This window comes from Schistocerca gregaria, chromosome X (genome assembly GCF_023897955.1).
Source record: "Schistocerca gregaria isolate iqSchGreg1 chromosome X, iqSchGreg1.2, whole genome shotgun sequence".
In the NCBI taxonomy this organism is placed as follows: Eukaryota; Metazoa; Arthropoda; class Insecta; order Orthoptera; family Acrididae; genus Schistocerca; species Schistocerca gregaria.
Window position 1 is genome coordinate 857,657,730 of NC_064931.1, and position 14,889 is coordinate 857,672,618.

The 14,889-nt window shown below is 42.2% G+C and overlaps 1 protein-coding gene across 3 annotated transcripts in view; it reads right to left on the reverse strand.

The window, feature by feature from the left end:
- LOC126297533 (monocarboxylate transporter 3) overlaps positions 1-14,889 on the reverse strand; it is a 772,480-nt gene that overhangs the window by 78,955 nt on the left and 678,636 nt on the right. For all 3 annotated transcript variants that reach the window (XM_049988443.1, XM_049988442.1, XM_049988444.1), the window contains exon 4: positions 1,007-1,212. In XM_049988443.1, coding sequence (XP_049844400.1) covers positions 1,007-1,212 — 206 coding nt within the window. The remainder of the gene's footprint in view (positions 1-1,006; positions 1,213-14,889) is intronic.

Genomic DNA, 14,889 nt, shown 5'->3' on the forward strand with positions numbered 1-14,889 from the left:
TTGAGTCAAAGCATCTCATTTGTGGGTCTGTGCGACAGTCGAACATTACTATGGAAGTATCTTCACGTGCGAATAGTTTTTTAAATGCTGAATTTAATATTTACGTTTTCTGATTTATCTGTAAAATGGACTTACCTGGGAAGAACAGGCCTACTGGGTTGCTGATCGAAAACAGGTCAACTGATTAGATGACTGACATTTTCCATACCACTCCGCGAGTATCAAATGGTCCACTGAACGTGCCTGTATCCAAATTTCTGGCGAATGGGAGCGTTTTTAAGGTGTGGGGCGTGTTTGCAGGCGATGATTAAGGCGTTTGGTGGCCTCCGGCGAGCCAGGGATCCTTTACAGTATCGCCGCCTTTTTGGGGGATGAATGCATTCGGTAACGTTTCTTTTTCAAGATGGCAACGTACCTAGCCACTGCATCTATTATGTGTATGAATAGTTTGGCGAATGCAGCTCTGATTTTAACAGCTCATTTGCACACCAAACCGACTAAACCTGAATACAATTCAGCATTTGTTCGGTTTCGTGGACTAACTGATCTAGTAACTCGACACATGAACTTCTGCATGAATATTGAAGGCTATACCACAAGATCAGTGTCAGTATTCTATTACATTGCTGTCATGTCGGATGACTGCAGTGCTGAAGCCGAAATGAGCAACTATTCGGTATTAGATAAGCGGCTATAATGCCGTATTGTTATTACTTATGTGCACTGTCAAGATCAGTGAAAGACCTCAAGTATTGGCTGGAAGAAAAACTTAAAACAGAAACAAAATTATAACGTTGCAAATAATTCAGAAGATAATATTTAAGCAGATCCATTTAATGCGCCATATATATTCATTAATTTCAGTGAAATGATAGTTAATTTAGTAATGCATTCAGTTTCATTTTCTTAATTAATGTAGTAATTAATTACTGAGTCAACTGAACGGAACGTGCAAATCTTCAACGCAAATCGGATATAATGTTGCAGTAGAATAAATCCAACTTACGGCACAATTAAGAATAACTCCAGCGAGTACGAGGTTAGAACCTTTCCAGCCGAAGGTTTCTAGCAGTATCGTAGCAACTGGCGCAAATGCAAATGTGCCGAAACCAGAGCCGCACACTGCAATTCCAGTAGCCAGCGACCGTTTGGTCTCAAAGTAGTATCCGACGCATACTACCGCTGGCAGGTAGATCAGTCCAAATCCAATGCCTGCAACAGGAGAGCAATCAGCACTGACTAAAGTAAGAACAAAACAAAAGGCGAAGAAGAAGAAAGGAAGCAGGAGCATGTTTTGTCGAATTGCGGTAATATTCGGTCAGCTCGAAGCAGTAAGCTTCAATATCTTCACGTTTAACATGCGTTCTATTTAAACGCAAGTTGAACGTAAACAAACAGTAACACATTAGCTGACAATTAACTTTATGAAGTACTACAGTAGGTGTTTGCAAAATGTAATGATATTTATTAACCAGTTTTTCACCGAATTATCTCAAGCGGGAAGTAAAAGAAGAGAGTATATTATTAATTATGTGGAGCTAACTAATGCAGAGTAAGTGTGTTGGTCGGGACAATGAAGTTTAAAGAGGCCTAAACATGCTGAAATGAATTTTTCTGTTTGTTTCTTCGTCTGTTGACTGTAAATGTATATTTATGTAAAGAGCAGCCGATTGTGGACAAAAATAATGTTTCCATGCAAATATCGTTGTCCAAAAAGTATAACACATCACAAAGAGTTGGAACTCGTAGGCTGAGCTCATATGGGACTATGTACCTTCAAGTCGTGATCCTTTCTTGTTTTTGCTACGAAAATGATAATGTAAATAATAATTGTGTACATTTCGCTTCTAAGGCAAACTGTACTTTTTTCTGAAATAAAGTGAAAAGGAAGAGAGAAAGGATGAAACGTTACACATTCTCTGTAGCTTTTACGTATAGGTTCCTTAAGAAATTTCTTTAGTTGGTATCAGTTTAAGAATAATTCAACAATATAGCATCTATTTACATGTACGGTAATCTGGAGATATGGGAAATTAAAAAAGAAGAATGAACTGTTTGTTCCGTCAGACTATGAAACAGCGTCAGAGCAGATTTCAGGACGGTTGCATACAGCAGCGAATTTCAATTGGGTTCTTTTCGCTGCTGTACCTAAAATTCGTATTAAGTACAGTATACTAAAAAATGAGGCAAATGTAATCTGCAATGTTACTGATTACCTGAAACAACACCCTATGACAGTATTTACGAACGACAGTCACTTGTTATATACAGGGTGGTCCATTGATCGTGCCCGGGCCAAATATCTCACGAAAAAAACGTCAAACAAAAAAAACTACAAAGAACGAAACTTGTCTAGCTTGAAGGGGGAAACCAGATGGCGCTATGGTTGACCCGCTAGATGGCGCTGTCATAGGTCAAACGGATATCAACTGCGTTTTTTAAATAGAAACCTTCATTTTTTATTAGATATTCGTGTAGTACGTAATGAAATATGAATGTTTTAGTTGGACCACTTTTTTTGGTTTGTGACAGATGGCGCTGTAATAGTCACAAACATATGGCTCACAATTTTAAACGAACAGTTGACAACAGGTAGGTTTTTTAAATTAAAATATAGAACGTAGGTACGTTTGAACATTTTATTTCGGTTGTTCCAGTGTGATACATGTACCTTTGTGAACTTTTCATTTTTGAGCTGCTGTTACAGCGTGATTACCTGTAAATACCACATTAATGTAACACATGCCCAGAATGATGTCCGTAACCTCAATCCATTTGGCAATACGTGTAAATACATTACTCTCAACAGCGAGAAGTTTGCCCTCCGTAATGTTCTCACATGCATTGACAATGCGCTGACCCATGTTGTCAGGCGTTGTCGGTGGATCATGATAGCAAATAACCTTAAACTTTCCCCACAGATAGAAATCTAGGGACGTCAGATCCGGTGAACGTGCGGGCCATTGTCACAAAACACGAAACATGCTACTCAAGACCGCTTCAACCGCACGCGGGCTATGTGCCGGACATCCATCATGTTGGAAGTACATCGCCATTCTGACATGCAGTGAAACATCTTGTAGTAACATCGGTGGAACATTACGTAGGAAATCAGCACACATTGCACCATTTAGATTGCCATCGATAAAATGGGGGCAATTATCCTTCCTACCATAATGCCGCACCATACATTAACCCGCCAAGTTGGCTGATGTTCCACTTGTCGCAGCCATCGTGGATTTTCCGTTGCCCAATAGTGCATATTATGCCGGTTAACGTTACCGCAGTTGGTGAATGGCGCTTCGTCGCTAAATAGAACACGTGCAAAAAATCTGTCATCGTCCCGTAATTTCTCTTGTGCCCTGTGGCAGAACTGTACACGACGTTCAAAGTCGTCGCCATGCAATTCCTGGTGCATAGAAATATGGTACGGGTGCAATCGATATTGATGTAGCGTTCTCAACACCCACGTTTTTGAGATTCCCGATTCTCGCGCAATTTGTCTGCTACTGACGTGCGGATTAGCCGCGACAGCAGCTAAAACATGTACTTGGGCATCATCATTTGTTACAGGTCATGGTTGACATTTCACATGTGGCTGAACTCTTCCTGTTTCCTTAAATAACGCAACTATCCGGCGAACGGTCCGGACACTTGGATGATGTCCAGGATACCGAGCAGCATACACAGCACACGCCCATTGGGTATTTTGATCACAATAGCCATACATCAACACGATATCAACCTTTTCCGCAATTGGTAAACGATCCATTTTAACACGGGTAATGTACCACGAAGCAAATACCGTCCACACTGGCGGAATGTTAAGTGATACAACGTACTTATACGGTTTGTGACTATTACAGCGCCATATGTCACAATGCGAAAAAAGTGGTCCTACTAAAACATTCATATTTCTTTACGTACTTCATGAATCTGTAATAAAATTGAGGGTTCCTATTTTTAAAAAACGCAGTTGATATCCGTTTGACCTACGGCAGCGCCATCTAACAGGCCAACCATAGAGCCATCTGGTTTCCTCCTTCAAGCTATACGAGTTTTGTTCTTTGTAGTTTTTTCGTTTGATGCTTATTTCTTGAGATATTTGGCCCGGTCACTATCAATGGATCACACTCTACATTTATAATGTATTCATAGTGAAAAAAAGAATTCTGCGCAAATGGTTAAGAGGACGCTTCCTAATCACAAGTCAGATTGATAGACCGTAGCGAAGAAAGAAATAAACGTAGAGAAAGATGATATGAAGTATATTTGTTCAGAAGCTCTAAGTGTAGAAGTCTCCTATGCCGTCTCTAGTGCTGTTGTACATCCAGCAAAATTGAAAGGTACCTCACGTCTTACGTATGTGTATTCATTAGTCTTAACAAGATATAATACATGTTATAACTGTGGACGCTAAAACAAGTGATGAAGGACTAAAATAATTGTTTACTGACGGTTTTACAGGTGTGCACCAAGAAAACAATTAAATAATTTGTATATGACCACTTAAGAAGACACTTCCTATAATAAAGCACGACACAAAATGGGGCAGAACACGAAATACGCTGCCATTAAAACAAAAGGACTCTAAAGGATAGAAATATAACTATTTCTGCATGTGGTTTTAGTTGAGTTTGAAGACAGTAGTGACGAGGTTATTATTCAGTGTCATGCTTTGGTTTAGAATTAAAAATTTGTGCATCGACTTCTGATGATTTAAAATGTCAGAGATTGCCTGAAAAATTTTTAAAAATGAATTTCTACAAATGTTATGTAAGGAATACTCTCTTACTAAATCACTTCTCAATGCGTCTTATCGTCTCAATGAATCATATTCAGTATATTAAAACAGGAAAATATAATAGGGTTTGTGGTTCAGAATATCAAGTCATGTATTTGAGCCATGAGGTACGAACTGGTGGAGATTTATGAACTCGGTGTTCCGACAACGTTCAGGAATTTTCTGAACTCACAGTCCAAATCTAAGTTACAACGCTTTAGTCTCTTCTCCAGAAGGCACTGTATCATTCATTTTGACCTCAGTGGCCTGTTGATAGCTGCATGGTCGATCAGTGAAATGCGTCTGTGAACGACGTAGGTCGCTCGACCATACTAGACCAAAGTGTAAAATCAAGTAAAATGCGCATTGCAACACGTTGGAGATCCACCCTCCAAGCACTGGTCAAAATAAACCAGTCGCACTATGCATCATTCTCGTACGGAATACTATTGCCTATATGATTCAGAAGTGTTATCACAGTAGCTTTTGCAATAAAAGTCATAGTCAGGTATGGCAGTAATGACGAGTCATTAGTGCCTTCACATAAAATGGAGACGAGTGTGGTTGAAATTTATTGAAACAATGATAAGGTACAAAATCGAAAGGAAAGAATTGAACAAAATGAATAACACAGATGTATGGAAAGTCGCAAAACATTAACATTTAACACAGATAAAAACGACGCAGAATAACTGTCGATAAATCTATGACATACCATTCCTGTGAGAAGTGGCAGGTTTCGAGGGTGATTTTTGCGTGCGTTTTTTACTCCGTGAGTACGAGGAGAGATTTAAATCTTATCTTTGTTTGTATGTTGTATTCAGCACGTTGGCCTTCGAGGTTATTAGCGAAGAATCTAATCAGACTTCATAAAAAAGATGTAACGTTTTCTGGCATTTGAATGCGAACTTTGTCTACATAAACTACATATGTCCTTCAGTTAACACATACACTGTTAAAGTCTTGTATGACGAGTCGTTAATCCATTCACTTATTTACGCAGCGATGACGTATCGTAAATTACAATATAAAACGTGCTAGTCAATACAGTGGGTGAGTGGCTGGTATTTCTAGAGACTAGAATATCTGTGTATACAGAGGACGCTGAACCCGAAAACAGCGTTGAAGAATGGGTCGAGTTGACGCATCTTCGACTGTATTGAATCCGGACTATAAAAGAAGTTCAGAGAGCGATTCAATCACCAGACAGAATCTCTTCTTTCCTGCCAGTTGCGGATTAGGTCGGCCATCACCGAAAGAAATACAAACAGTTCACGAAGTTCTCTGCCACGTTAGTGCGAGTGGTTTCATGTCACACAGAGTAATAAACCATTCAAAACAAGTTTTGTACCACCCACAAATCGGCGAATGTGTGTGGAGCTAGATTCAAGCGGAGCATCGAATGAAGCAGTAAGACTTACGAATTAAAAAGTAGCTCAACTGAGAAAGAAGAACATACCGATAACCAAAATAAAAGATATCGATTCGGAAGTTCGCAACTTTCCACAACTCTGAAATTAATATCTTCTACTAGGAAATACTCTATACTGAGTACTTTAACGTGCTTTGATTGTGCTTAGCATACTTTTCACAAGTTGGTCGAGATGTTAATGCTCGAACCTGTTCAGATCTTCGTCTGTGACCCTCCCGAAGTCATTGAATGTGCGAGGAGAGTTCTTGCGACGACGCACTATGAGTTCCAGCTGTTCCCAACCATGGCCAATCCGGATCATGTCAGCAGATGCCGCAGGGCATTCCATTCGGTTGATTCCTGTCTCCTGGTGAAAAGTGTTGACAAGTTGGGCGCGGCGTGTCTCTGTAATATCGTTTTGAACGAAGAAGCCACGGTCGAGAAATTGATTGCAGGGCTGGTCAATAGGTTGGTGAATCCTGTCCCGATACTACACAGTCCTCAAATTCCCTCGATAGCGATGAGCGATGAAAGGAGGCCAGACATTCATGCACGAGACCGGTCCAAGACATGTCTGACCCGCCTCCCTGCTGAACCCCTGAGACGCGAAGTGGTACTTGCCCGATTGTACACTGTCCTATGACGCTTATGAAGTGTCAGATAAATCCTACACTCGTAGGTGAAGAGAATCGAACGCCATTGATCTAGGTTCAGTTTCAGGTGTTCTCTTGCCAACCTTTTCTTACTCGCCAAGGTACTGAGTGATACTGTACGTAACGGACGCCTAGACACGAAATTGATGGTGGGGATATGACTGCATACTGCGTGTCGACACAATTTTCACGGCTGCTTCGAAAAAGGTGGTGCGCAGGTCTGCTGCATTCTCCTCGTACGAGCCGAGCCATAATACGCAGGTAGCAACCAGCAACTGGTGTTGATCGGGGGCTACCACTAAGAGGCAACTCTTCATTGTTTCGTATCTCATGATAAGCTTAAAATAACCTTTCGAGGCATATTGACAGACTGACACTGTACATAAGCCGCACTGTTCCGTGCCTGGTTGACCACACAGAACTGTACTAGAGACACAGATACGTAGTGTTCCCTTATGTTCAAAAGAGATATTAAGAAAGAGATTTCCAGGGAAAAAAGCTAACTGTGCTAATATGAGTGTGGTAGAAAACGTTTTTTGGCACTTTTGTATCGACTGCTACAACAGAAATTCTCCTGACATGCCGAGCTACGCCCAAGTAATCCAGTAGACAATAGCTACCTACCGGAGCAGTTCAGGACGGCTCCTGCAGCTAAAAACCGCATTAAGTAATTTAAATATATAAAATAAAGTCGGGTGATGCTGAGGGAATTAGGTTAAGAAGTGAGACACTTAAAGTAGTAAAGGAGTTTTGCTATTTGGGGAGCAAAATAACTGATGATGGTCGAAGTAGAGAGGATATAAAATGTAGACTGGCAATGGCAAGGAAAGCGTTTCTGAAGAAGAGAAGTTTGTTAGCATCGAGTATAGATTTAAGTGTCAGGAAGTCATTTCTGAAAATATTTGTATGGAGTGTAGCCACGTATGGAAGTGAATCATGGGCGATAAATAGTTTGGACAAGAAGAGAATAGAAGCTTTCGAAATGTGGTGCTACAGAAGAATGCTGAAGATTAGATGGGTAGATCACATAACTAATGAGGAAGTATTGAATCGGATTGGGGAGAAGAGAAGTTTGTGGCAAAACTTGACCAGAAGAAGGGATCGGTTGGTAGGACATGTTCTGAGGCATCAAGGGATCACCAATTTAGTATTGGAGGGTAGAGTGGAGGGTAAAAATCGTAGAGGGAGACCAAGAGATGACTACACTAAACAGATTCAGAAGGATGTAGGTTGCAGTAGGTACTGGGAGATGAAGAAGCTTGCACAGGATAGAGTAGCATGGAGAGCTGCATCAAACCAGTTTCAGGAGTGAAGACCACAACAACAACAACACTGGCTGTAATGAATGAACTAATGAGAGTAAAAGTGTAGTGATAGTGGTCTCAGTAGCAACAGACGTGACAGCTGAGTTATTAGGTGGACAATGAGATTCTGATCTGTGTTGCGGACACTGTGGCAACGGTCTCGGCGTGACAATAAATTTCGTTGCCGCGTTGAAACACGCGAGGGGAAATTAGAGGAACGATGGCACGTATAGTAGGGTATCGAGGATCTTTCTTCCAGCACAAAATCTGCTAACGGAAGAGAGAAATAGTTTATGGGAATTCCGCAACACACCGTGAGGCTTGCCGAATGTAGATTTAGGTGTATATCGAATGTGAAGAGGAAAGAGACGTCCCCAGAAGCGCCAATGAGGCAAGTATCCAATCATCTGTTTCCAAATGTCCTAGGAAGTCGTTGTGACGTCAAAGAATACGATGACAGAGTTGGGAAGATCGTTGCAATAATCTCCACAACAAGGCCAGCATATGAAAGCTGGAATGATAAGTTGGGAGACTGGAAGTGATTACGTTAACGTTTGTTTTAGCTGTCATAATATAAGTGAATGGATGGGATCGTGATTAAAAGCTGAGTGAGGAGCCAGTGTAATAGTCAACTTGGATGTAGAGGTAGATGTAAAAATCATCATTACTGAACCGAAAGTATGAAGAATTCTTCACCCCTGCAGCTAATGATAGTGTTTCCAGTACCAGAATTATAATTTTGTATTGTTTGAGACATTTTCAAAAGGAATAATCCAAAGGTCACGATTTATCAAGTAAATGCATACGTTTCATCTCTCGTCAGAAACCTTCTGATAATTTTTGATAGGTCCTGAGTTCAAGCCCGGATAGAGGGAGGAAGTTTTCCTCATTCCAGTCCCTCTAGGACAGTCCCACCTCCACTCATCCTGCTGTTAAATGAGTACTAGGGATATTTATCGGGGATAAAACCCGGCCGGGACGGAAGGCTAGTCAGCCTACCCCTTCTAGTGCCGTGGCGAAGAAAGCTCTTCTCTACCCACAGTCCGTCCAATAGACCTCTCACGAGCTTGCGGCACGGACTTTCCTTTTTAATAACACGGAGTCATTTCGTCCCCACTACACGAATAGCTAGAAACGTTTTATAAAAATTATCTGCACTTTAATCTCCGCTTGTAGTGAATTCAGACAGCGAACGAGGTGGCACAGTGTTAGGAGACTGGACTCGTATTCGTGCGGATGGCTGTTCAAATTCCGTCCGGCCTTACGGTTTTAGGCGTTCTCTGATTTCCCTAAATCGAGTAAGACCAATGTCGGGATGGTTCCTTTGAAAGCGACGGCCGATTTCCTTCCCCCATCCTTCCCCAATCCGAGTTAATACCGTCTCTAATGACAAAATCTTCTACAGGACGTAAAACCTTAATCTTCCTTCCTTCTTTTCGAATGTAGAACAAGTCACCTCATCTGCTTGGAAAAGTTTACCTACCGAGCTGAACTGAAGGCATAGAGTTCCCTCCTGGTGACCTTGAGCACTGAACATTTGTTTCTTTACAAGACAGAGAAGTCTTGTCTCAGCACTGTGTTACAGCCAAAGAATTTAACACAAACTTGTGAGACGTAGCATGCAGCTCCCGGTATATCGCTGCCTCTGCCTCACGCAGGTTCGCAGTTACATCCAGAATTCGTGTAACTGTATCTTTGAACCGTTGAACACTGCTTGCGGTAGAACTGCCTCTTAAAAGCCTTTTATTGTCACTGATAGTCACATGCAGTTTTATTAGATCTAATTTTTATCACTCTCTTCATTAACTGGACTCATTATTATTATTATTATTACACTCCTGGAAATGGAAAAAAGAACACATTGACACCGGTGTGTCAGACCCACCATACTTGCTCCGGACACTGCCAGAGGGCTGTACAAGCAATGATCACACGCACGGCACAGCGGACACACCAGGAACCGCGGTGTTGGCCGTCGAATGGCGCTAGCTGCGCAGCATTTGTGCACCGCCGCCGTCACTGTCAGCCAGTTTGCCGTGGCATACGGAGCTCCATCGCAGTCTTTAACACTGGTAGCATGCCGCGACAGCGTGGACGTGAACCGTATGTGCAGTTGACGGACTTTGAGCGAGGGCGTATAGTGGGCATGCGGGAGGCCGGGTGGACGTACCGCCGAATTGCTCAACACGTGGGGCGTGAGGTCTCCACACTACATCGATGTTGTCGCCAGTGGTCGGCGGAAGGTGCACGTGCCCGTCGACCTGGGACCGGACCGCAGCGACGCACGGATGCACGCCAAGACCGTAGGATCCTACGCAGTGCCGTAGGGGACCGCACCGCCACTTCCCAGCAAATTAGGGACACTGTTGCTCCTGGGGCATCGGCGAGGACCATTCGCAACCGTCTCCATGAAGCTGGGCTACGGTCCCGCACACCGTTAGGCCGTCTTCCGCTCACGCCCCAACATCGCGCAGCCCGCCTCCAGTGGTGTCGCGACAAACGTGAATGGAGGGACGAATGGAGACGTGTCGTCTTCAGCGATGATAGTCGCTTCTGCCTTGGTGCCAATGATGGTCGTATGCGCGTTTGGCGCCGTGCAGGTGAGCGCCACAATCAGGACTGCATACGACCGAGGCACACAGGGCCAACACCCGGCATCATGGTGTGGGGAGCGATCTCCTACACTGGCCGTACACCTCTGGTGATCGTCGAGGGGACACTGAATAGTGCACGGTACATCCAAACCGTCATCGAACCCATCGTTCTACCATTCCTAGACCGGCAAGGCAACTTGCTGTTCCAACAGGACAATGCACGTCCGCATGTATCCCGTGCCACCCAACGTGCTCTACAAGGTGTAAGTCAACTACCCTGGCCAGCAAGATCTCCGGATCTGTCCCCCATTGAGCATGTTTGGGACTGGATGAAGCGTCGTCTCACGCGGTCTGCACGTCCAGCACGAACGCTGGTCCAACTGAGGCGCCAGGTGGAAATGGCATGACAAGCAGTTCCACAGGACTACATCCAGCATCTCTACGATCGTCTCCATGGGAGAATAGCAGCCTGCATTGCTGCGAAAGGTGGATATACACTGTACTAGTGCCGACATTGTGCATGCTCTGTTGCCTGTGTCTATGTGCCTGTGGTTCTGTCAGTGTGATCATGTGATGTATCTGACCCCAGGAATGTGCCAATAAAGTTTCCCCTTCCTGGGACAATGAATTTACGGTGTTCTTATTTCAATTTCCAGGAGTGTATTATTATTATTATTATTATTATTATTATTATTTAGGTCGAACCATTCATTCGCGGATACACACATATTAATAACAACACTATTCTTAAAGGTTGTAGCATCCTCAAGAAAATGGAAAGTGAGATGACCTTTAATTACAGAGCAATATTCGCAGTTTATGAGGAATGTCGATGTCTGGACTAGGATAGCTCCGTTATGGAGCCCTCTGATTTCACATCCTTTGCTGAAAATTCTAACGCTTTCGCCAAAGAAAAAGATGGTGTTTTGTCAAATGTTCTTACAATTTTAATGTAAAAAAATACCCTTTAACACAAATAACTTCGCGAATGGCCCACTTTCCGCACGAGGAGTATCTGTAGTGATCTGTGAAGTGGTACTCTAGATGACGGCGTTTTGTTAAAACCAGAGGCAATTTTTGATATGCTAGGCCCGATGCAAGTATAGTTGGGCCTAAAATACCGAGTATTCTAAGTATCCTTGGTCCTAATTTAATACACTGTGCATAAAAGGTTAAAGAGAAACATTTTTCCCAACATCGTGAGGCTTCGGTAAAAAGTTAACGAATGTAACTGCTTATACACAGTTAGAAGTGAAGAACGCGTTGGAGTGCCTGCGACGTTACAATTGCAAGTAATGTGGAGAAAAGCGAGGCTGTTGTACAGAGCGTTTGTTACGCGCGTTGCAGACTGTAAACAATCAAATGGTTAGCAAGCAGTATTTTCCGGTGGGATGAAACTTGAATGTTGGAAGTCGGGGGAAGGACGAACTTAATTAGGGCCTCAAAGTTCAAATTTCGGCTGCCTTTAGGCTGTGGAAGCTCCAGTTAATGCTAAGTCAAACTAAGAATCATGCTGGAGCTCGACTGAATGTGATATCTTCATTTTCAGTGAGCTACATCCGTGTAGGTACTCTAAAATGAAGGTGCAAATTCAGGCAATATTCCTGCAACATCATGAGTTTAATTCAGTGGCATGGTCCCAGGTCCTCTTTACAACATATCTAAATGGCGTGGAACGAGTCAGTCTAGAGTGCTTAACGTAATCCACAATTAAATATGGCTACATGTTCACAATGAGGAAAAACATTTCTATCATCGGTGACATGTTATCTTTTTTTTGTGGGGGGTGGTGACAATAGACCGCGCTCTGGGGCATTTGTCACTCTCGAACCTTTCAAACCCTACTGCGGAAGAGATTCAAAATGTGTTCAAATGTGTGTGAAATCTTATGGGACTTAATTGCTAAGGTCATCAGTCCCTAAGCTTACACACTACTTAACCTAAAATATCCTAAGGACAAACACGCACACTTGTCCGAGGGAGGACTCGAGCCTCCGCCGGGACCAGCCGCACAGTTTAGCTAACTACATCTTCATAAACTATGAGCCTGAGTCCAGGAGTTTGAGAAGGAACGTTGGCCACAGGAACATGCGTTTTGCCAAGACAAATGCTCATAATATAGGCCTCACCAAGGACATAAACACCGGCCTCACAGGCCTGCATAGTACAATGAAAAACATTGGGTTTCATAACAGTTGTTAAGCAGGGGGGGAGGGGGGGGCGGGCACCATGGCCAATCGGCTCATAGCAGACACTTCTGTTTGTGAGTCCGTACAGTGCTGTTGTCTTACAGAAACTGCATAAAGATGTCACTCGAAACACACCAGTTAGGCATAGTCATTTGAAGGGGCCAGAACGTTGTGTTATCTCGCAGTCACGTTCTGTGTAGTGTTTGAGACCCTCTAATCTAAGGTAAGTTCTCACTTCATGTAATTATTACAAATTTACATAACAACTTAGGTTTCTCTAACATAATCGAGGTTTTAGAGTGGCTACTTGGCGACAAATCGTCACGTCGAAGATTGCTTCATCAGAGACAATGGCCAACTAAAACCAACTATTGTAAAATGGCGTCGAAGTGGGCACAACGGCCAGCCGGTGGCCAATGTGCCTGCCTAGAATCAAAACACTTTCTTCTGTTGTAACTGTTATCTACCTGAACAAATATTAAATACTGAGAACAAGAAGGTATCTGGAGGGTTTCAGTCATTTTTACCTCAAAACAAGAAAAGGAAATTTACTACAATCTCCTTTTATTACAGATAATATTTCTCGGTATGGTAGTTAAGGATATGTGAAGCGAAGTATTTGAAATGATCGAGAGAAATAAACTTACACGTAATTTTAATAAGACCAGAAATGTTGGAAAGCGGTGGATTGCTGCTTCCCAATACTGAGGTTGTGATCAAACGCCGCTGACAGTCCGCGGCTAGTTATGAGGACAAAAGTGACTACTTGTGCGAAAACTGGCCCTAAAATTTTTTAGCATTATTTCATTTTTTCTAATAATAATGACTTTTTCTTGAAAAAATAAATTATAATTATATTATATAATCCATTTTATCCTCTCCACACACAGTTTGTAGTGTAAATAAGTTATATTTCCTCTAAATATAATATTCATACTTTATGTAGCTCTTTTTATCTATGTGACCATTATACTGAAGCCCTTTGAGCACTATAATCACTCGGGTATTTCTCAGATTCTTGGTTATTCAGGTACTTTCCTTTTGACCAGAGAGAATGAAAAAATCAGGCGGGTTAGAAGCTAGTCTCAATGGACACCCTGAGATTTTGGAGATCCTAAATCGGTTGCAACTTAACTTAAAAAATCGGCAAACCTTGGGGTGGCCTTTATGCCGACCCTCTACCTAAGTAATATTTCTATACAATATGAATTGCACGTATGTAGATAAAGTTTGTTTAGCGAATTGCCACTTGCAACATGCATCACCAAAGAGTCGGACAGTATACCAGGCGTGAACTCAGCCGATGCCAAGAAGGCAGTGTCGTCAGAGAAACCAACAAACTCTGATACCTTTTCTAGGATAAAGAGCCTATATAATATTAAGTGACTAATTCTCCAGCGGCCGCCATGTTTCTACCAAGCCGCTAGCGGGATGTACAATTACGTAGCATCGCAAAGTGAAATGCAGACACGTACTGACTCTAACAAGATGTGGATATGGTAAGTGATACTAAAGCAGTACTTCTAATATATTAGCGAATAGCAAATTAAAGCAAACACAGTTCCTACACAGCTGATATTAAAATGTGGCAGTAAAAGATACAATCCGGCGCGAAGCTGTATGTTAGTCCTACAATCGAGTCACATAATTCAATGTTCTGAAAATAATGATGACTATCTGAAAAAATAAGTTTTACGTATTTTAGTTAAGAGGGATAGAAGAGATTTCTGCTGAAATATTCATAGTAGAAGTTATTAATCATTTAGGTTCGAAAATTTTCTTTCAACGTAAAATGTATTTTTGATGAATCATTGTGGCTCTAGAAGCTTCTGTTTCACTGGGATACTTCAAAAAACGAATCACTAAAACGGGTAGGTTTCGCCTTGAGAAAAAAAAAAATTTACCCAGATATGTTTCGCTGAAGTTATAAAATCATTAGTGTCTTTTTTACTTTC